Consider the following 22,289-nt stretch of genomic DNA (forward strand, 5'->3'; position numbering starts at 1 on the left):
GCTTGGGATTCTCGCTCTCCCTCTCTCTCTGCCCCTCCCCTGCTCACACTTTCTCTCTCTCTCAAAAACAAATAATCGTTTTGAGGCTCCTGGGTAGCTCAGTTGGTTGGGAGCCTGTCTTTGGCTAAGGTCATGATCTCACAGTCCATGGGTTCGAGCCACGTGTCGGGTTCTGTGCTGACAGCTCAGAGCCTGGAGCTGCTTCGGATTCTGTGTCTTCCTCTCTCTCTGCCCCTCCCCCGCTGGCACTCTGTCTCTCTCTCAAAAATAAAAAATAAAGATTCAAAAAAAAATTAGAGAAACAAATAATTATTTTTAAAAAAGAATATTATTCACATAATGTAGAATTGCCAAGCTAAGCTACTTAGTTTTGTATATTTATTCTAAGGTGTCTATATTGTTGCCTGTCAAACTTTTGTGAAAATGATGTACCTAATAATTAGATGATTCCCCATACTTACCATCTCTGTCTCTTAAGATTTTATTTTTAAGTAATCGCTACACCCAACGTGGGGCTTGAACTCACAACCCTGAGATCAAGAGCTGTGTGCTCTACTGACCGAGCCAGCGGGCCGCCCCTCCGATGCTTATCAGCTTGATAAATACAGACGGGGTGGGAAGTGGTAGAGAGTTTCTCCAGCTTTCCTTCGCGGGGCCCTAACTGGTTTCCACTGCCGTGCACCTTCCCTCTCTAACGTGAGACACAGAACCAAGACACATCCTCCCCAGCACCGAGGGACAAAACCACTAACAACGTAAAGCCGGTCTCTTGGTCAGAAATGCCTTTGAAGAACGATCTTGGGGAGGTCTCATGACCCAGCGCTGATTGTCAACTACACACTCAGAAGGAAAGACACCCTCGGATTCGATACGCCTTCAGCTACTGCTTTACTGTCCCACCAGGAGGAAGAAAGGTTTTCTCCTCTGCCATGAATGGCCTCGCCAGTGGCAGACCGTCACAGCTCAGCCCATGAAAATACACTCCACTTGAACTCCTGCTTCACGACAATGCGCTGTTATACCAGCCCCTCCTAGAAACCCCCCTCTCCTCTGTAAAAGAGCATTCCTCTCCTTTGTTCTCCAGACACGTCTATACCCTTGCTGAAGCGTTCCTCTACTGAACTGCTAAGAACAGATCAACATTTTTCCTGGCGAAGGAACTGGTCAGTTTTACTTTTAAGATAAACAGTATTTAGTACTATTGCTTCTGAATATGTATGGAAAAAATGACACACTCCAAACATGAGTCACTTCCCCAGCAGATCATATTTGAACATAAAATCTCGGGTAACGAATCAGAAAACACTTATAAAGATGTAAAAGATGGGAAAACCCAGGTAAGATGCTTCCTAAGAAATAATGGGGGGAATTGTTTCACAAAAACTACAGTGCTTTGAACCACGTATTAAAAACAACAGAATTAAGCACTGGGAAATCACGTGTAACAAGAGTCAGTAAGCATACTGGGTTTCTCTCTTAAGACAGCGGCCAGCTATAGAGGAAAACTCCCACAAACTGCCAAATACACTCACAGGTCCTAATTCCAATCACGGAAACATCCAGAAAGAAGAAAGGCAGGGTCAGCACAGCCTCTCTACAATGCAACCAGGGACAGAGGTCTCCTGCATCTGTGGCTACAGCCTTTGGTCTGAGGGAGGCAGGACACAGACCTACCCTGAGATGCTCACCACAGAAATCACGTATGAGGAAAAGCATGGAGGGGGGTCTGGGTGGCTCAGTTGGTGAAGCGTCCAACTCTCAATTTCGATTCAGGTCATGACTTCACGGTTCGTGAGATCGAGCCCTGAAGTCGGGCTCTGTGCTGACAGTGAGGAGCCCCCTTGGGGTTCTGTCTCCCTGTCTCTGCCCCTCCACCACTCACTCTCTCTCTCTCTCAAAAAAAAAGTAAAATTAACATTTTTAAGAAAAGTATGGAGATGAAGGGGTCACAGGATAAGAGAGCTCGCTAAGCACGACAGCCTCAAGAGACGGCCTCACGGACACAAAGAGTCACAGGGCAACGTAAGGATCCGTGGGGACTGGGAAGCCAAGACGGTCTGTCACGGGACAGCTCGTGGAAGTCTCTGGAACATGCTAACAAGAACTAATGTCAAACTTTTCTTACAGGGGGGCTGTTCCAGACGGCAGACCAGAAGCCAGGACAACACGCCGTGACTCGGGCCCACCTGGGTCCCCACGCGTCTGTCCCCTGGCGGCACGGAAGGATGGAGAATCACGGTTCCTCACTGCAGCTCTCCAAGCCCCACACAGCTTCTCTTCTCTGGGCCTTCCTCTCAGAGCCACACAGAGGAGGACTCTGGGACGTACGGCCTCCCGCCTCACAAAGCTCACAACGAAACCCAGCAGAACCAGCTGGACACTAACTTTCCACTTCAAGCCACAAGGTTTCTCTTCTTTTTTTTTTTTTTTTAAGTTTATGTATTTACTTTGAGAGAGAGAGAGAGAGAGAGAGAGAGAGCTGTCAGCACAGAGCCTGACACGGGGCTCAATCCCACGAACCGCAAGCTCATGACCTGAGAGCCGAAATCAAGAGTGGGGCGCTTAACCCACTGAGCCACCCAGGCACCCCCAACAAAGTTTCTCTTCGTAACTCAGTGGGTCATGACTGATGAACAACCGAGCTCAAGGGCGATGAGCGGAGGTCAAACCATGAACACGATCAGAGGAGACTGTCCTCCTCCAGTATCCTTGCGCGTTTACTAACGTCATGGGGAACACAGGTGGGCACACGGCAGCAACAGCACACGTGGAGACACAACTTTCAATAATAAAGACCGCAAGGAGGGGCAGGGCGGAGTCGGGGAATTCTAGTCTCTGCACCAGAGGACGAGATACACGTACAGACCACTGATCGGCCCCGGGTCCAGAAGACATCGTCGTGGAGACACGTTCGCCATAACTGTATGCGGTTTTCGGATCTGAGATAACAGAATAGCGCCCTACAGGTGAGAAGGACACAGTGGGATGCTTCTTAGGCATGCGCTGGAATTAACGCACTTGGGATCCCTGTAAGGAAGAGGCATTTGCAAAGACAAATCCATATTTACAACAATTAGAAGATGCCGGGGCGGCCCGACCTGCCATGGACAAAATACGTGACCTACGATCCTTCCAAGCTTTTCCGACACTTTTCCCATTGAGAAGATTTCTCTCCGTGGTGTTTGCTCATGTTTTAAATATGACCATTAGGGGAGAATGCAGGCTTTGCCACAGGTGCTGTGCTCAGGGCTCCTCCCCAGTGTGTGCGTGCTCACAGGTCCCTGGGATGCCCGAAGGCTTTTCCACGGTTCCTACGTTCTCAGGCTACACTTCGCCGTGTTTTCCTTCACACGTGTCCTCGGTGGGAGGAGGGACGACTGGGGGCTCTCCCACAGTGCCCGGTGTGAGTCGTCACACGCTCCCACAGGTCTACGGGGCACTGGAAGGCCCCACCAGAGTCCTTAGATTCACCGGCTCACCGTCCACTGTGCAGCCTCACGTGTTCTGGACGGGAGCCGTGACGCCTGAACGTCTTCCCACAGTGCCGACCTTCCAAGGGTCTCTCCCCACTGTGCGTCCTCCAAGGAAGGAGTAAGCCCGCTACGCTTTCCCACACTCTTTACTCTCCTAGGGTTTCACGCAACTGTATCTCAAATGACTTTGCAAATGCTGGAGCTGCCTGAAAGCTTTCCCACACTACTCGCAAGCGTCTCTCCCCAGCGTGCGTTGTTCCGTATCGAAGGAATGAAGAACGATAGAACGGATTAGGAACGACACTCCGTACTCTCAGATGTTTGACTCAACTGTGGGTTTTCCCGTGCCTTCGAAAGGAGGAGACACGACTGAAGGTTTTTCCACACTCCTTACATTCGTAGGGCCTCTCCCCGGTGTGTGTCCTCACGTGAGCTCGCAGGTTTGCGGGGTATCTGAACGTTTTCCCACAATGCTGACACACGCAGGGTCTCTCCCCAGTATGTATCCGTGCATGTATCTGAAGGTACGAGGACGAATAGAAGGCTTTTCCACACTGCTGGCACTTGAAAGACTTCACTCCACTGTGCTTTCTCAGATGACTTTGAAGGTAGGCCCGACGAGTGAAGGCTTTTCCACACTCCTGACATTTATAGGGTTTTCCCCCAGTATGCGTTCTCACGTGACTTTGAAGGTAGGTCCGACGAGTGAAGGCTTTCCCACAGAGCCCACACTGAAAAACTCTTTCCCCAGGTTGATTACTGGAGTGACCTTGAGCGTAAGAGAGGCAGCTGTAAACCTTCCCATAGTCTATGCAATCACTGGGCCTCTCCCCGGCGTGAGTTCTCACGTGACACGTAAGACGGGAGTGAAACATAAAGGCACTCCCACACACGCCACACGCATGGACACTCTGTCCACAGGAACCTCGCACGTGACCCTGAAAGGAAGACGTGCAAATGAAAGCTTTTCCACATTTCTTGCACTCTAGAGATATTTTACTACTGAGACTCTTCGCGTACGTCTCCGATGCTCTCCCGGCGTCCTGACCTTCATAGGGTTTCTCTACGAGGCCTGCGTCCACCTGAGTGCTGAGGCTCGCGACACAGCTACAGGCCAGCCCACATTCCTCACAGGGACTAGGTTTGAGTCCTGGGTGAAATCTTCGCAGATTCCCTAGGAAAAAACCACCTGTGAGGGCTTCTCTACACTTAGCGCATTGACAGGGTTTGCCTCCGATGGGATACCCCTGGTGCGCGGTAAGACTTGTAATCGGGTTCAGGGTGCCTCCACGTTGATCTCCTTCGATACGTTCACAGACACTCTCCACGAAAGGACTTCTGTTCAAAACGGGAAGGCACACGGTTAGGGACTAGTGATGAGAAGCGGTCTCTTTATTCACTAATGATCTATTATTGACGTTTGCTAATCAGTGTTGGGACTGCACAGTGGCCACTGTCAATGAACGGGTACGTTTGTGGCACTGTCTCCATGCTTACAAAGTGGTACAAGCTTACTGGTCTGGCTGAGGACTCAAATAGAGTCGTAACATTCAGGGCTTCTTACGTAGAGTTTTCCCTGACCGTGGTTTCCAACTGAATGGGGTTTCAGACGATCAATACGTAGAATGCATTTTCCCCATCAATTACACAATTGTTGCGTTAGGTTTTCAGCTGTTCTTTAATTTCAAGTTCGTCTCACAATCTGCCAACGTCCCCCCCTCCTCCCTGCAAGTGTCACTCACCTCAAACGCCTTTCCTGGGTTTGCGTGTAATCTCCTCTGCTACGAAATGTCTGGTTTTCTCCAAAAACAGACCAGGAATCATTTCTTGCAAATCTTACTATTTTTTCTTCATGAGATGGTTCATCCTCCAAAACATCCCACTGAGGACTTGATCCACTGGTATTAACTCGAATGCAATAATCTGCAACATTTGGTAGCAAAATTTAGTTTGCTGGAAAAGAATTAGTGGATAAAAGAAAGAAAACAGACCGAATGTAGACTTCCATTCATATACTGATCTCAAATGTAAATGAAGTTCATCAGGAAGAAAGGTCAGGTGACCAAGGAAAAATTCTGAGGACCTTGGTAATCTGGGACTTTGGGAATGATAGGAAAACTATCAAATGGCAACTTGTTCACTCAGAAATACTTCAATATAGATGGAGACTAATGCAGAGATCAGTATTTTTTAGAAAAGCAAAATAGGAAGGAACTGGGCAAGATACACACATCGACACACTACCTCTGTAACAAAACTACAGAAAGGCTCACCATGTGCATAAGGATGGATGAAAAGTCCAACAGGGAAGCCAGGTAAGTGACAAACACCACCCTTCTCAAACAGACTGCGTCATGTTTCTTTCTTTTTATGAAGTTTAGTTATTTTTAGAGAGAGGGAGAGCACGAGCAGGTGAGCGGCAGAGAGAGAGGGACAGAGAGAATCCCGAGCAGGCTCTGCACTGTCAGCCTGGAGCCCGACACAGCATTCAATCCCACAATCCATGAGATCACGGCCTGGGTCAAAACCGAGAGTCAGATGCTTAACAGACTGAGCCACCCAGGCGCCCCCGAGTCATGTTTCTAATGGATGTGTCCAAACGCCAATCCCTTCTCCAGAACCTGGTCCAACCGAGGGTTGGCCTGTTCTGAAGGCACATAGGCCCTCGGAGGAGGCTGCCTGCACTGCCCCAGCTGCCGCTAGGAGATTAGATGGTGTGTGTGTGGCTGCTGTCCTGCCCCTGAGAAGAGCTCAGCAGGAGGGAGGATTTGAAGGACAACAAGCAATCTGGAAGATGGGCCTGACTTTCGTCTTCAGGGTCATTGATGATGGGTAAGTGAGGGCTTTTTTTTTTTTTGTTTTTTTGTTTACTAACCTGTACACCCCACGTGGGGCTCAAACTCATGACCCTGACATCAAGAATCACATGCTCTTCTGACTGAGCCAGCCAGGAGCCCCTGGGCTTTTTTGGGGGGTGGAGAGGGAACCATATTGACCTATAATATTAGTGTCAGGGGTACAACATAGTAATAGGACAGTTCTATACATTACAAAATGCTCACCACGATAAGTGAAATTACCACTAGGCACTATACAAACTACAATATTACTGCCCGTATTCCCTGTGTGGCACTCTTCACTCCCAAGACTTCTTTATTTAATAAGCTCAACTCTGTACTTCTCAATCCCCTTCATCCATTCACCCGTCCCTCCAGCCCCTTCCAACCTCGCAAACACCATGTTGATCTCCTGTTTTTACACCTGTTTCTACTTTTTGTTGTCTGTGCCTCCATTTTGTTGTTTAGATCCCACGTGTGAAGTCACAACACGGTGTTTGTCTTTCCGTCTTATTTACTTGGAATGACACCCTGTAGTCCATCCATGTGGTCATAAATGGCAAGACTTCATCCACTTTATATGGCTGAGCGATGCCCCTTGTATGTATGACATCTTCCCCATCCGTTCATCTGTCGACGGACTCCTGGGTTGCTTCCACATCTTAAATACCATAACTAGTGCCACAGTGAACGTGGGGGCGCACATATCTTTGCGTGTTAGTTTTTTTCCCCTATGGTCAACTACCCAGAAGTGGAATTACGGACCATGTGGTACTTGTGGTTTAGTTTTTTGTGGAAGCTCCATATGGTTTTCCAACATGGCTGCACAAGTTTACCTTCACACCAACAACGACGGGTTTCCTGGTCTCCACACCCTCACCAATACTTGCTATTTCCTGTCTTTTTGATACTAACCAATCTGTCTTCTCTGAGATGATATCGCATTGTGGTTTTGATTTGCATTTCCCTGAGGATTAGTGATACTGAACAGCTTTTTGAATGTCTATTGGCCATCTCAACACCTTCTTCAGGAAAATGTCTGTTGTTGAGTTCCTCTGCCCATTTAATAATCAAATTTTTTTTGGTGTTGAGTTGTAGGAATTATTTATGTTTTAGATACAGGCCTTTTATTGGAAATATCATTTGCAAATATCTTCTCCCCTTCCCATAAACAAAGGGTTGCCTTTTCATCATGTTGATAGTTGCCTCACTGCAAAAGCTTTTCAGTTTGATATAGTCCCAATTGTTTCGTGTGGGTTTTTTTTTGTTTTTTGTTGTTTTTTTTTTACCCTTCCCTGAGGGACAAGTCCACAAAAATATCACTAAGGCTAATGTCCTTACAGTTTACTGTCTCTGTTTTCTTTCAAGAGGTATATACTTTCAAGTCTTATGTTTAGGTATTTGATCCATATCGTTTACTTTTGTGTAAGCTGTAAGAAAGTGGCCCCGTTTTGTTGTTTTAGTTTATTTATTTTGAGAGTGAGCGAGTATGAGTGGGGGCGGGCCAGAAAGAGAGGGACAGAGAATACCAGCTCGAGGCTTGAACTCACGAACTGTGAAATCACAAACTGAAACCAAGAGTCGGATGCTGAACTGACTGAGCCACCCAGGCGCCCCTTCAAGTTTTCACTTAAATTTGTTAGTAAATATGCATTATATTGGTTTCAGGAGTGGAAGCCATCATTTATCACTTATATACAACACCTGGTGTTATCCCATCACCCATCTAGCCCATCCCCCCGCCCACCTCCCTCCATCAACCCTCGGCTTGTTCTCTATCGTTAAGAGTCTCTTATTGTTTGTTTCCCCCTTCCCATATGTTCATCTGTTTTGTTTCTTAAATTCCACATATGACTCATATCATATGGTATTTGTCTTCCTCTGTCTGACTTATCTCGCTTAGCTTAATACACTCTAGTTCCATCCATGTAGCTGCAAATGACAAGATTTCATCATCATCTTTGGTGGCTGAGTGATCTTCCGTTGTGTATATAAACCACATCTTATTTATCCATTCATCGGTCGATGGACATCTGGGCTGCTTCCATAGCTTGGTTATGATAAATAATGCTGCTATAAACATCAGGGTGCGTGTACCCCTTCAGATCTGTATTTCTGAATCCTTTGCGTAAATACCTAGTAGTGCAGTCGCTGGGTTGTAGGGTAGTTCCATCTTTACTGTTTTGAGCAACCTCCATACTTTTTTCCAGAGTGGCCGCACCACTTTGCATTCCCACCAACAGTGCAGGAGGGTTCCCCTTTCTCTGCACCGTTTCATTCTTTTGGAGGTCGCTGTCCAGTTTTCCCCAACACCATTTACTGAACACAGTCTTTTCCACGTCGTATATTCTGACCTGCTTTGTTGTAGATATTTGGACGATATAAGCATGGCTTTCTTTTTGGGATCTCTATCCTGTTCCCTTCATCTATGTCTGTTTTTGTGCCATACCATACTGTTTTGATTACTACAGTTTTGCAGTATATTTTCAAATCTGGGATTATCATATCATCAGCTTTGTTACACTTTCCTAAAACTGTTCTGGCTATTTGGGGGCTTTTCGGGTTCCATACAAATTTTAGGATATTTTGCTCTAGTTCTTTGAAAAAATACTATTTATTGGTAGGTTGGTAGGTACACTAAATTTGTAGGGTGCTTTTTGTAGTACGGACTTTAACAATATTAATCCTTCCAATCCATGAGAATACTGTATCTTTCAACTTTTTGTATCATCTTCAATTTCTTTTTTTTCCATCATAAGGGTACTCTTTAATCCCCATCCCCTACACCCCCCATGCCCCCCACCCACCTCCCCTCTTGTAACCACCAGTTTGTTCTCTATAGTTAAGAATCTGTTTCTTGGTTTGTCTCACCTTCATTTTTTCCCTTTGCTCGTTTGCTTTTGTTTCATGGACTCCACATGGAAGTGAGATCATTTGGTATTTGTCTTTTTCTGACTTATTTCATTTAGTGTAATCTGTCTAGTGCCATCCATGTTGTTGCAAATGGCAAGATTTCATTCTTTTTTATGGCTGGGTAATACTCCATTTGTATATGCACCACTGCCTCTCTATCCATTCATCTAGTGATGGACACTTGGGCTGCTTCCATAGTCTGGCAATTGTAGACAATGCCACAATAAACACAGGGGTGCGTGTATCCCTCTGAATTAGTGTTTTGTGTGTGTGTGTGTGTGTGTGTGTGTTGGGGGTAAATATCCAGAAGCGCGATTCCTGGATCATAGGGCAGCTCTATTTTTAATTCTTTGAGGAATCTCCACGCAGTTTTCCACAATGGCTGCACCAGTTTGCATTCCCACCAACACTGCACGAGGGTTCCTTTCCCCCCACATCCTCACCAACACTTGTTTTCGTGTTTTCTCTTTCAGACATGCTGACAGGTGTTAGGGGATATGTCTTTATAGTTTTGATTTGCATTTCCCTGATGAGTGATGCCGAGTCCCTTTCACGTGCCTGTTGGTCATCTGGATGTCTTCTTTGAAGAAGTGTCTCTTTGTGTCTTCTACCCATTTTAAAAAATTGTTTATTTATTGGGGCACCTGGGTGGCTCAGTTGGTTGAGCTCCCACTTTGGCTCAGGTCATGATGTCATGGTCTGTGGGTTCGAGCCCTGTATTGGGCTCTGTGTTGACAGCTTGGAGGCTGGAGACTCTTGCAGATTCCCTCTCTCTCTTTGCCCATCTGACACTCATGCACTGTCTCTCTCTCTCTCTCTCTCTCAAAAATAAATAAACATAAAAAAAAAAATAGGGGCACCTGAGTTGCTCAGTCGGTTAAGCTTCCGACTTCAGCTCAGGTCGTGAGCTCACAGTTGGTGAGTTCGAGCCCCACATTGGGCTCTGTACTGACAGCGCGGAGCCTGGAGCCTGCTTCAGATTCTGTCTCCTTTTCTCTCTGCCCCTCCCCGCTCACGCTCTCTCTCTCTCACAAAAATAAACATTTTTATTTAAAAATAAAAAGTTTAAAAATAAATTTAAGTAAGTTTTAAAAAATTAAAATATTAAAAATTAAAAATTTTATTAAAAAAATTTTTTTAAATCAAAAAACTTATTTTTATGGGGCGCCTGGGTGGCTCAGTCAGTTAAGCGTCCAACTTCAGCTCAGGTCACGATCTCACGGTCCGTGAGTTTGAGCCCCGCATCGGGCTCTGGGCTGATGGCTCGGAGCCTGGAGCCTACTTCCGGTTCTGTGTCTCCCTCTCTCTCTGCCCCTCCCCCGTTCATGCTCTGTCTCTCTGTTTCAAAAATAAATAAACGTTAAAAAAAAATTTAAAAAAACCTTATTTTAAAAAATATGTATATATGTATTTAAAAATATGTATTTATCTTGAGAGACAGAGAATAAGACAGCATGAATGGGGGAGGAGCAGAGAGAGGAGAATCCCAAACAGGCTCCTTGCTATCAGCACAGGGCCCAAGGTGGGAATCGATCCCACAAACCGTGAGACCATGACCTGAGCCAAAATCAAGAGTCAGACGCCCAACAACCTGAGCCATCCTGACCATTTTTTATTAGATTGCTTCTTGTGGGGTATTGCATTGTTTCAGTTCTTTATATATTTTGGATACTAACCCATTATAGGATGTATGATCTCCCATTCCGGAGACTGCCTTTTACTTTTGTTGCTTGTTGCCTTCACAGTGCAGAAGCTTTCTATTTGGATGCCGTTGCAATAGTTTATTTTTGCTTTTATTTTCTTGGCCTCAGGAGGCAGATCTAGAAAAATGTTGCCATAGCCAATGTCTGAGAGAACTGCCTACACTCCCTTCAGGAAGTTTTATGGTTTCAGGTTTCAAATTTAGGTCGTTAATCCACTTTGAGTTTATTTTTGTGTGTGGTGAAGAATGTGGCCTGGTTTCATTCTGCATGTGGCTGTCCGGTTTTCCCAGTGCCATTTGTCGAAGAGACTATACTTTTCCCACTGTATGTTCTTTCCTCCTTTGTCAAAGATTAATTGACGAGGTGCCAGAGTGGCTTAGTCAGTTAAGCATCTGATTCTTGATTTTGGCTCAGGTCATGACCTCATAGTTGGTGAGTTCAACCCCTGCATCAGGCTCCTTGCTGACAGTGCAGACCCTGCTTGGGATCTATCTCTCCCTCTCTCTCTGCCCCTCCCCTGCACTCACTCTCGAGCTCTCTCAAGATAAATAAACTTAAAAAAAAAAAAAAAGGTTAATCGACCATATAATTGTGAGCTTATTTCTAGGTTTTCCGTTCCGCTCAACTGATCTCTGTTTCTATTTTTGTACCAGTACATCCTGTTTTAATTACTACCATTTTGTAACAGAACTCAAAATTTGGGATTGGAATACCCCCAGTTTCGCATTCCTTTCTCAAGATTGCTTTGGCTTTTGAAGTCTTTTGTAGTTCCATACAAATTTTAGCATTTCGGGGCTACCTGTGTGAAAAATGCTGTTGGAATTTTGACAGGGATTGCATTAAATCTCTACATTGCTTGGGGCACTACAGTCTTTCCATTTCTTTGTGTTGTCTTGAAATTCCTTCATTGGTGTTTTACCGTCTTGGGAATACAGCTCTTTCACCTCTTTGGTTGAGCTTATTCCTAGATATTGTATTGGTTTTGGTGCAATTGTAAGAAGGGATTCTTCATTAATTTGACTTTCTGCCCCTTCATTATTAGTCTATAGGAATGTGACAGATTTCTGTACATTGATTTTGTATCCTGGGGGCGGTGGGGGTCCTCTGGGGGGGATGCTGTCGTGTGGCAACTGGTGTTGGCAGCATAGATGCAGAGCATCAGAACTGGCTCCCACAAGCACCTGACCATCTAGGGTGAAGGGGGGCAAGGGAAATGACACCTGCCTACACGTCTGTTCCTGGAGGAAGTTCCCTGAGCCTCCAGTGCGTGTCCTAAAATTAATCAATAAATCTCTATCACATACAACTAAGGTGATTTTCAAAAGGCTGCCCCTATGCTGGACCTTCTGCCAAACGATAGAGCCTAGAGTGAAGCCCTTGTGAGGTTTCACCCCCAAAACTTAAGGCTCATTGATTTTCAAAGGCAGGTGTTATGGGTCCTGGTCTTTCCACTGTAGTCCCCCGGGCCAGGGGTGCATGGTGTGGGGACTGATTCCCCAGCTTCTCGGTAACTGGGATGTCCCGTCCACTTGTGGACAGCCACACTGGGGGGTTTGGTTTCCAACCACATCTCCCCCCTGCCTACCCTTTTCCATGTAGCCTTCATGTTAGCTTCGAAAGACCTGTTCCGCCAGTTTTCGAGGCATCGCAGAGTTAGTGGGAGTACACGTTCCTATTGCCTCAGAGCGTCCGGGGAACGCGGTGAGCTCAGGATCCCCTACTCTGCCGCCTTCCCTCCTCGTTAAGTGAGGATTTAAGTGCAGCAATATTAAGGTGTCCAATGTGTATTCGCCGTGTAACTTCCACAGGAGTAAAAACCACAAAACAGCACTCACCAGAGACCGCATTCACATTTATTAAATTAGGGAGTCTCAGACCTTAATCCAGATGAATAGAGCAAGTTAACACATAAGACTTTGCTCATGGAAAAGCTCTGTGACTCTACGGAGGTTCCATGAAGGCTCGGACCATGTCTACCTCTCCTCCAACGTACTCCCATTCCTCGGCCCCGGTAGGATAGGACAGTTGTAAGAAACATTTGTTGCGCCAAGATGAGGGAAGGGATGGAGCCATGCTTACCCACGGAGGCCAGGTTCTTGCAGGTCTCCAGCATCACATCTCTGTAGAGGTTCCTCTGACTGCTATCCAGCAAAGCCCACTCTTCCGGGGTGAAGTTCACAGCCACATCCACAAAGACCACAGAGTCCTGAAACATACCACACACTCTGTTGCAGCAAAGCTCCATCATCACCTACGTGTGCGGGAGGATAAAGGGTGACAGGCGGGGAGCTGCACTCCATTCCTAGGACCGTGAGTCACACGTGAGTAGGAAGTGACAACACCCAGGCAGACCCACTGCACTGCGCACAGTGACGGGAAGGGCTGGGACTTGAAGCAGAGGGCGATGACAAGAGCTGCCATAGACTTGCACACACCCAATTTACTGGGTTATTTCTACTGGGACACACCTGAGCAGACCAGTTCTGTACAGACTGAAAAGTGAGATATGCACTCAGACAGCACACAAATCGGAGGACACACGCTTGGCTTGCTCTAAGACGATTATGCCTCGTCAGCTCCAAGAACTGGGACCAGAATGTCAGGATGCTGTGGACACTCAGATTCCAGGGCTGCTTGATGGGAGCAGCTCTCACCCTGGAAGGAACAAGGTCAAGAAGCCTGGCGGAGTCCCCTCTCTTCCGACAGGCAGACACGACCCTTTCCCCGGATTAGTTGGACTCTGGGCACGGACACAGGCCAGGGCCCGGGCGCCTGGCACACCTGGTGTGTAAGACAAGTTCTGGTTCCTGAAGAAACTCAGAAGTCAGCAGGGCCTCTGAAACATATAACCCAGTACCCAGAATTCAAGCAAAAGGGCACCAGAAAGAAAAGTTCCCCGAGAGATTGATCCTAAAAGAGCAAGAGGTGACTTTAACAGAGAGGGGAAAAAATAAAACCACATAATATCTTTTGAGCAAAATCAGAGGACACTGCATCATTGAAATAAAGAGCAGACAACTATGATAAAAATAATCAGAAGTTGCAAAACAAAAGACACGTCCCCAAAATCTAAGGACACAGAACCCAGCTACATCAGTTACGACAAAGGCAACACCCCCTCGTCTGGGGCTACAATGTGAGTTTGCTAGTCACACAGCTGATACGAGGTTTGTGATCTAAACAGGTTTTTAAAAACTCATGTAACAACAATAAAAAAGACAAATAATACAACTAAACAATGGACAAAGAACGCGAGTACACATTTCCCCAGGAAGATACACAATGGCCAAAAAGCACATGAAATGATGCTCAATGTCACCATCATCTGGAATCTATCCACAAAATTTAATTGTGCACAGACACTTCCAACCTACTCTACGAGGCCAGTTTATGGTGATACCAAAACCAGTCATATATAAAATGGATTCTACAACGTGACCAAGCGGGATTTATCTGGGAATAAAATGGTTGGTTCAGCAACCAAAATAGCAGTCATAAACTTCAAGAACAGAAGAGAAACAAAAACCCCATGATCACTTACACACAGAAGAGGTATCTCCTTGAACCCACCACCCTCTCTTGACAAAAATACTCAGCCAACTAGGAACAGAAAGGAACTTCCTCATCCCGGAAAAGGGGCGGTGGGGAAAAGTCCACACCTAACATTTGCGCACCCAGACACTTCTCCAAAGAACATATGCAAATGGCCAGTGGGTCGATGAAAAGATGCTAGACATTCGTCACGCGGGACACGCGCCTCGAACTACCAGCTGAGGCCCCTTCGCACCCACCACTCTGGCTATAAAGACGCCCCGGGAAGCGCTGGCGAGGACGTGAGCAGGGCGCATTCTCCTTCATTCATCCTGCTGCGGATGTAAGAGGGGGCGGCCGCCTTGGAAGAGTCTGGTGGACCCCCAACACGAGCAACGTGGAGTTCCCACCCAACACGGCAGGTCCGCTCCTCGTATCCACCTGCCCCAGACCCGGGAGGACGAGCGCCATCACACACACGCGTGCGCACGCGCTCTGCTCTCCGCGGCACGACTCCCGATCGCCAGCGATGAAAACCACCCAGAAGCCGGGCGCCTCTTCCAGGCTGAGTAAAGGCGACACGACTGAAGTGGAGTCAGGAGTCCACAGGGGAAGCTCCCCAACCCGCCGCTCAGGGCCAAGGGCAGACACAACACGGAGAGACGCACCCGCACACCCATAATGCATCACTGCTCATGCAGGAGGAAGAAAGACTATTTCCTCGGGTGGCAACAGCCCAGCCAATGAGAGACAGTCACAACCCAGCCAATGAGAGACAACCACGGCTCAGCCAATGAGAGCGAGCCAGGGCTCAGCCAGTGAGAGAGTCACATGTCAGCCAATGAGAGACGACCACAGTCCAGCCAAGGAAAAGCCGCTACACCTGGATTCTCCCAGTTTGCTCCAATGGACTTCTAGCTTGGCACAGCCCCTCCCAACGCCCCCTTCTCTTCTAGAAAAGAGCGTTCCTCCCTTTGTTCCTCCCTTTCTTCTTCAGACTTGCCTGTGGTTTTCCTGAGGCTAACCTGTCCCAAATTGTAATTCTCTGCTATACCCAGAGACACCCACTTGTTCCTGGAAAAATAACTGACTTCTGTTTTGCTTTTGTTTGTTTTTTTGTTTGTTTGTTTGTTTTTTGAGAGAGAGAGAGAAAGAGAGCGACCAGGAGCAGGGGAGGGGCAGAGAGAGGGAGAGAGAGAGAATCCCAAGCAGGCTCTGCACTGTCAGCACAGAGCCCAACCGGGGGCTTGAACCCATGAACCATGAGAACATGACCTGCCCCGAAATCAAGAGTACCATCATCAACCAACTGAGCCACCCAGACACCCCAAGAACAATACTTCTGGGAGGCCAACAGGACTCCGGGTCTGCCTCCACAGGGAGAACTTTCTCCCCGGGGTTGGAACAAGTGCCAATAAACAGTTCAGTGGGCTGCCTTCAGACCCGGGGTCCCAGATTAGGACAAACCATAGAGTTATGCTACTTTTCTTCCATATTTTATTGCCAGTGACCCGTGTGATTCATACAAGTACACGCTCTGCAAGGCGGACACTGCTGGTGAACACGGCCTAGACGACAAGTGTCTGACGGCATCTCCCTCCGAACCGTCCCTGTTACTCAGCTGTGGCCTCGACTGGTTTCCGCTGCTCTGCTCGTTCCCTCCAACACAAGCCACGCCAAGCGGGAGACGTCCTTCCTGGCGCTGAGGGACAAATCCACTAAATACAGCAAACCCGCCTCTCACTCCCAGATGCTTCTCAGGAAACACTGAGGTTAAACAGAGGAAATGTAGAAATTCGCACACGGAAAGCTCCTTAGGGACGGAGTGGGGGGCCGGCAGGGGGCGCCCTCGCGTCCTGCCCCGTCCTCACCGGGGGCCCCAGCCGCAAGCCCAGCACCCTGCAGGCCCATCCTGCCTCAGCTGGGACGCCACCTCCCCACCCCCACCCTGCCAGGGAGGAGCCACTGTGCTTCCAGCCCTAGGTTCTTCCACATCCCGTGTTTCCATCCCGGCCCCTCCTGGCCTCTCTAGGAGAGCGTCCCTCTCCTCTGTTCTAGTAACTGCCTGTGGTCCTGTGGTATCTTACACGTCCAGAACTAAATCTCTGCTGTTCCGGAACAGCCTCAGTTTTGGGGGTAAAGTAACTGACAGTTTCAATTTACAAGTTACCAGTAACCAGAACACGTGGCAGCAACAGACAGACGGATAAACACCCTGATCGACAAAGAAATGCACAGACAGGCGCCCCTGACTTTAGCAAGTGGCATCAGCAGAGATGGGGACACTTGGACACATGGGGCCAGGGAAGGCTGGTTATCTAAGGGGTAAAAGGAATCCTAGGGAGCCTGGGTGGCTCAGTCAGCTAAGCCTCCGATTTCGGCTCAGGTCATGATCTAGCAATTCGTGGGTTTGAGCCCCACGTCGGGCTCTGTGCTGACGGCTCAGAGCCTGGAGCCTGCTTCGGATTCTGTGTCTCCCTCTCTCTGCCCCTCCCTTGCTCACACACTCTCTGTCTCTCTCTCAAAAAATTAAACAGGGGCGCCTGGGTGGCGCAGTCGGTTAAGCGTCCGACTTCAGCCAGGTCACGATCTCACGGTCCGTGAGTTCGAGCCCCGCGTCAGGCTCTGGGCTGATGGCTCGGAGCCTGGAGCCTGTTCCCGATTCTGTGTCTCCCTCTCTCTCTGCCCATCCCCCGTTCATGCTCTGTCTCTCTCTGTCTCAAAAAAAAAAAAAAATTAAACAAACATTAAAAAAAAAAAAAAAAAAAAAGGAATCCTTTCCCTTGTCCACTTCATGGACAGTAACCAAGACCTGTGGATTTAACCGTCATGGGAACAAGTGGAACACACAGAAAGTTCCAGCACGTGTGATTATGACCTGAGTGAAGGAGTTTTCTCACAGAACAAAAGAAGGTTGTCTGCACAGGAAGAGATGAGGAAGTTCAAGTCCACTGAAAATGTGCAGGGGGTGCCTCGGTGGCCCAGCCTGTTAAGCGTCCGACTCAAGATTTCAGCTCAGATCATGATCTCAGGGTTGAGGAGATCGGGCCCGGCGTCGGGCTCTGTGCTAGGCCCGCTTGGGATTCCCTCTCTCCCTGCCCCTCCTTCCCTCATGCTCTTTCATTCTCAAAATACATAAATAACCTTAAAAAAAAGGGAAATGTGACAGGTCCATCCACGCAGGCAGCACAGAGAAATGACACACCCTGACCTGGACAAAACACAACACGTAGAAATGAAACAGACAAATGTCCATAGGCTGGGAAGGAAACAGAACATCAGGAAGCAGACACGTGAGTTACAGGTGACAACACGCTGGAAACGTTTCCACAGAAGAGGGAACCCACATGTGAGAAACGCTCAGCCCCGGGGGAATCAGATAAACCCATGTGTGACTTCCAGGAGATACGAGTCGCGCCCTCGAGCCGGACAACATAAAGCGGGTAACTCCCACTGCACTGATGGCTGACTCACACGCCGCATCCCCATCACTTAGTAAATTTCAACTTACCCTCAATCTACAATATGCAATTTTCCCCATCATGTAAAAATGGCGATGCATTTACACTTAGAGACATGAAGCCACAAGACAAGCAGGAACTTGAGACCTGGGTCTTTGCTTTGAGCTTCGAGCACCCTGGGTCATCCGAATGACACAAAGACCCCCTCCCAGCATGGGAAGGAAAACGTGCAGAATCACTGCTTCTACGTGTGCTTGAGATGAAAGAAAGAAAGGAAGTTCTAGGGCACTCTCTGGTTTTAAATAAATGGAAACTGTTGATCCATTTCAGAGAACAGGTGCTTGTTAACTTTAGCCTCATGATAGCAAATCGTAAGTCACAACTGAACACAACCCAGTTCAAGGAATTTCTGTGTATCTCAGACCACCATCAATTAACCAGAAGTGGGTCAGGATCACAGTTTTCCAGCTCTGGACCCTGCGTGGAACCATCACCAGCATTTGGATGAATCCTCTGATCCATGACTCCACCCACCTGGCATGAAGGTGTGGAGCCCCCTGCAGATCCCCCCCAACCCTCATGGAGAAGGACAGTTCTGTCCGGAGACACTTTTCCCCAGGGGACGCTCTCTGGATAAAGGCCAGAGTAACCCGAGTCAGCAGGGACAGGAACAGGAACGACCTGACACATTTACCACCCTCTCCCCTGAAGGGGAAGAAAAGAGGCAGAAAGAACTCGGGCATTTTACACCTGCTCAACAAGAGGCTGGCAGAGGACCCGTGCTGAGCTGGACAGGGTGACAGGTCCTGCTCACAGGTGACAGGTGACATGCAGACGCCTACTTGAGCCCTGTGCTCCCTGGAAAACCTCAGTGGAAGGGAAAGGCACTCCCTCCCCCACCCTGTTGGGGTCTGGAAAACAGCAGGCTGCACGAGGGCCCCTCCCCCATCAGACCAGAAGACTCACAGGACGTCCCCCTGTTCACCCACGACAGGGCCACGCGCAGACCCCCACACCCACACTTTGTGCCTCATCTGTGATCAGCTCAGCTGCTTGTCCCCGTGACCAAGGGGCACAAAATGCTGGCTGGTCCCACTTTGCTTTGGCTTCTCTCCTTCCTCCAGACCCCTGAATGTGGGCTTGATCTTAGCCTGAGCCACACACAGCCCCTCCTGGGGACAGGGGGACAGGCTGGCCGCAGGGAACCCCAACGTCAGCACCACACCTGCTCATGCCTGGTTTCTTTCCTCCTCTCCTCCCTTCTACACGACTCTTGAGATACTCGCTGGTCTTAGGCTCACAGTGTCCTCCCTGTCGATGTAGCCCCCCGCCCTCCTGCACAGCCCTTGCCCCTAATGCAACAGCCCGCCCCCACCACCGACCTGACCTTAGTGCAACAGCCTCCCTAGCCCCCTGCACAGCCTCTGCCCCTAGTGCAACAGTCCTTCCCCCCCTGCAGGGCCCCTGCCCCTAGTGCAACAGTCCCCTCCCCCACCTTTGCAATCATTTTTGTCAATACACGTCTCTCCTTACTCAGTTTGGATTTTTCCTTTGAACCTGGTTTGACCAACTGTCCACCACTGCCCCTTTCCTACCCAAACTTTAGCCAGGCCACTGTCCTCCCCACAGGCCCCTGGCTGTGGGTGGCCCACACGCTGAACATCCACTGAGCTGAGGAACGAGGCCCGGGGGACCTGAGCTAATGAGGCCTTCCTCCACCGCAGGGGTGGGATCCTGACACTGGGCCTTCTTGCCCATCCCCCTCTTGCAGAACAGCCAAGGCCGGTTCTGTTTCACTGGAGAGGCTGAATCTCTGAGGATCCGAGGATCTCTGAGACGGGACCTGGCCCCTGTTGGAACTCCTTTGTAACAAAGTGTCCTCGACAAGCTCAAATCTGGATTTATCTCTCAGGTCCATCGTGAGTTCCCGGACTCCGATTCCCAGGTTTTACTGCCCCCGCACGTGGTGGTCCCCGCCTCCTTCCACCAGCCAGGACTCGGGTGGTCACATGGAAACCCGTGATTGTGACGGGACACGGGGACCCCACCCCATGGCCAAAGACAGAGACTTAGGTCAGGACCTGCGGAACCCACACGAGGAGAGGGGATAGGACGCCGGAACCCCACCCCGCGGCCCACAGATCTCTGGACAGGACCCCCGGGACCCCACGAGGAGAGGGGACAGGACAAAGGAACCTCACCCCGAGGCCCATGGCCGATCTAGGGTTAGGACTGCGGTCCACGGCGGAGATTCGGGTAGAGACTATGAGACCCACACGCGAGGATGGGAGAGAACGCCGGGATCCCATCCGAAGGCCCACAGGGGAAACTCGGGAGAGAACTCGCGGGGAACAGGGAAATAGGGGTCCGCGGTCGCTACAAACCGGTTCAGGCCGGTTGGAACCAGCCCCTCCGCGTCCCGGGCCAGGGACCGGCCACTCACCATCTCGCGGCCGCACACGCAGCTCTCCGGGCGTCCTCCTCTTGATCCCGCGACCCGGCGACTCCGCGGCCCTCACGTGCCCCTCCTCCAACCGAGGAGCTAGCGGACCGGAAAACTGGGTGAGCGCGGGACAAGCGCACACCAGCAGCCACGACTCAGAGCTCACACTCACCGAGCGGGATGGCATCACCCCATCCCCCACCCACCAGGGCCTGATTGGAGTGTTTCCGGACCCGGTAATATAAATGCACCGCGCTATGCGCCCCCAAGCACGGATTGGGCGTTGCTTCAGGCAATGCGACCTGATTGGATGCTGTTCCGAAGATAACTCCCCACCACCTCGATTGGACAATTCTCCGAGACACCGCACTGCCGCACTGTGATAGGGCAGCCTGAGGCCCTTCACGTTCTGATTGGAGGGTGGTCCCGGCACCGCCCCTGTGGCGCCAGATTGGGCAGATCCCCCAGGCCCCGCCTCCTACGCCCTGAGTGACGGGCCGGCGGTACACACGTGTCTGATCCGCCCGCCCTAAGGTCGGCTCCGGCCGAACGCCCTCCCGGCCGGCTGACCCGCCTGCCTCTTCCTTTGTCCTGGGAATCTGACTCGGTTTCTCCGCGGAGCCTCCCTTGTCCCGCGCCGGATCGGAACGAGACAGAGCAGAAGGGCCTGGTGACGGTTGTGTCTGCGGTGGACACGCGGGCGAGGTGACGGTGCCCCTGTCCCATGTTTAAGAACAGTTCAATGACCAGTGATGTCACGGAACAGAAGATAAGGTCTCCCAGCGTTTTGACCTGACTCTTGACACCGCAAGGCCCCGCTCCCACTTCTCTGTCCCCAGGTCAACCTAACATGCCCGTGCTCTCAGCCTCCGTGGGACATGGGACCCCTGGGCCCCAGCAGGACACAGCCACAGGTGTGAGATGTTATAGTACTCAGGCGTGCGTTATATTCTGCAAGGAAAATCACCGCAGTTTGTAGTCAGTTCCTGTGAATGTGGAATGTAAAAGGCTCTATTTCCCTTCTGCATATGGTACACTGATGTGGCACAGCTCTGTGACCATACAAAAAACAGAGCACTGAGTTTTACTCTTAAAAGTGTGAGCCCCGGGAGCATGGGTGGCTCAGTCCATTAAGCATCTAACTCTTGGTTGGGGCTCAGGTCATGATCTCACCGTTTGTGGGTTCATGGGTTTGCACCCCTAATCCCGCTGGTACTCCCAGTTGGGCTCCCTGCCAATGGCATGGTGCCTGCTTGGGATTCTCCCTCCCTCTCTCTGCCTCTTCCTAGCACTCTCTCTCTCAAAGAAAAACACTTAAATAAATTTTAATAAATAAAATAAAACTAAATAAAAATAAATCTTAAAAAAAGTGTGAGCTATGGTATGTGAATTACAGCTCCATTTTTTCAAACAGATTTAAAGTTCAAAACAGCCGGGCGCCTGGGTGGCTCAGTCGGTTAAGCGGCCGACTTTGGCTCAGGTCATGATCTCGCACTCTGTGAGTTCGAGCCCCACGTCGGGCTCTGTGCTGACAGCTCAGAGCCTGGAGCCTGTTTCAGATTCTGTGTCTCCCTCTCTCTCTGACCCTCCCCCGTTCATGCTCTGTCTCTCCCTGTCTCAAAAATAAATAAACGTTAAAAAAAATTTTTTTTTTTAAATAAAGTTCAAAACAGCCATGAAACCATGTCTCCTGGTCACAATATAGTTTATGTCTCTATGGATTCGTCTACTCTGCATTTTATATATGAGTATGTGTCCACGTGAGTCTGGTCTCTTTCACATAGGCTATTTTCTCTTTTTTAAATTTAAATCCAAATTAGTTAACATATAGTGTAATGATAATTACAGGAATAGAATTTAGTGATTAATCACTTATGTATAACACCTAGTGCTCATCCCAACAAGTGTCCTCATTACTGCCCCTCACC

The 22,289-nt window shown here is 49.2% G+C and overlaps 2 protein-coding genes across 2 annotated transcripts in view; both read right to left on the reverse strand.

Annotated features, from left to right (window-relative positions):
- Positions 1–2,468: 2,468 nt before the first annotated feature.
- On the reverse strand, positions 2,469–20,794 carry LOC125930515 (zinc finger protein 77-like). Its single transcript, XM_049642341.1, has 4 exons — positions 20,362–20,794; positions 13,006–13,132; positions 5,216–5,396; positions 2,469–4,811 (listed from the first exon to the last, which is right to left on the reverse strand). The coding sequence occupies exons 1-4, from the start codon at positions 20,362–20,364 to the stop codon at positions 3,800–3,802; spliced, it is 1,323 nt and encodes a 440-aa protein (XP_049498298.1). The 5' UTR covers positions 20,365–20,794; the 3' UTR covers positions 2,469–3,799.
- Positions 2,469–22,289, reverse strand: part of LOC125930511 (zinc finger protein 77-like) — a 58,025-nt gene continuing 38,204 nt past the window's right edge. Inside the window, exon 5 of the transcript XR_007460169.1 lies at positions 2,469–2,534. The gene's annotated coding sequence lies outside the window, so the exon portion shown is untranslated. The remainder of the gene's footprint in view (positions 2,535–22,289) is intronic.

This window comes from Panthera uncia, chromosome A2 (assembly GCF_023721935.1).
Source record: "Panthera uncia isolate 11264 chromosome A2, Puncia_PCG_1.0, whole genome shotgun sequence".
NCBI lineage: Eukaryota > Metazoa > Chordata > Mammalia > Carnivora > Felidae > Panthera > Panthera uncia.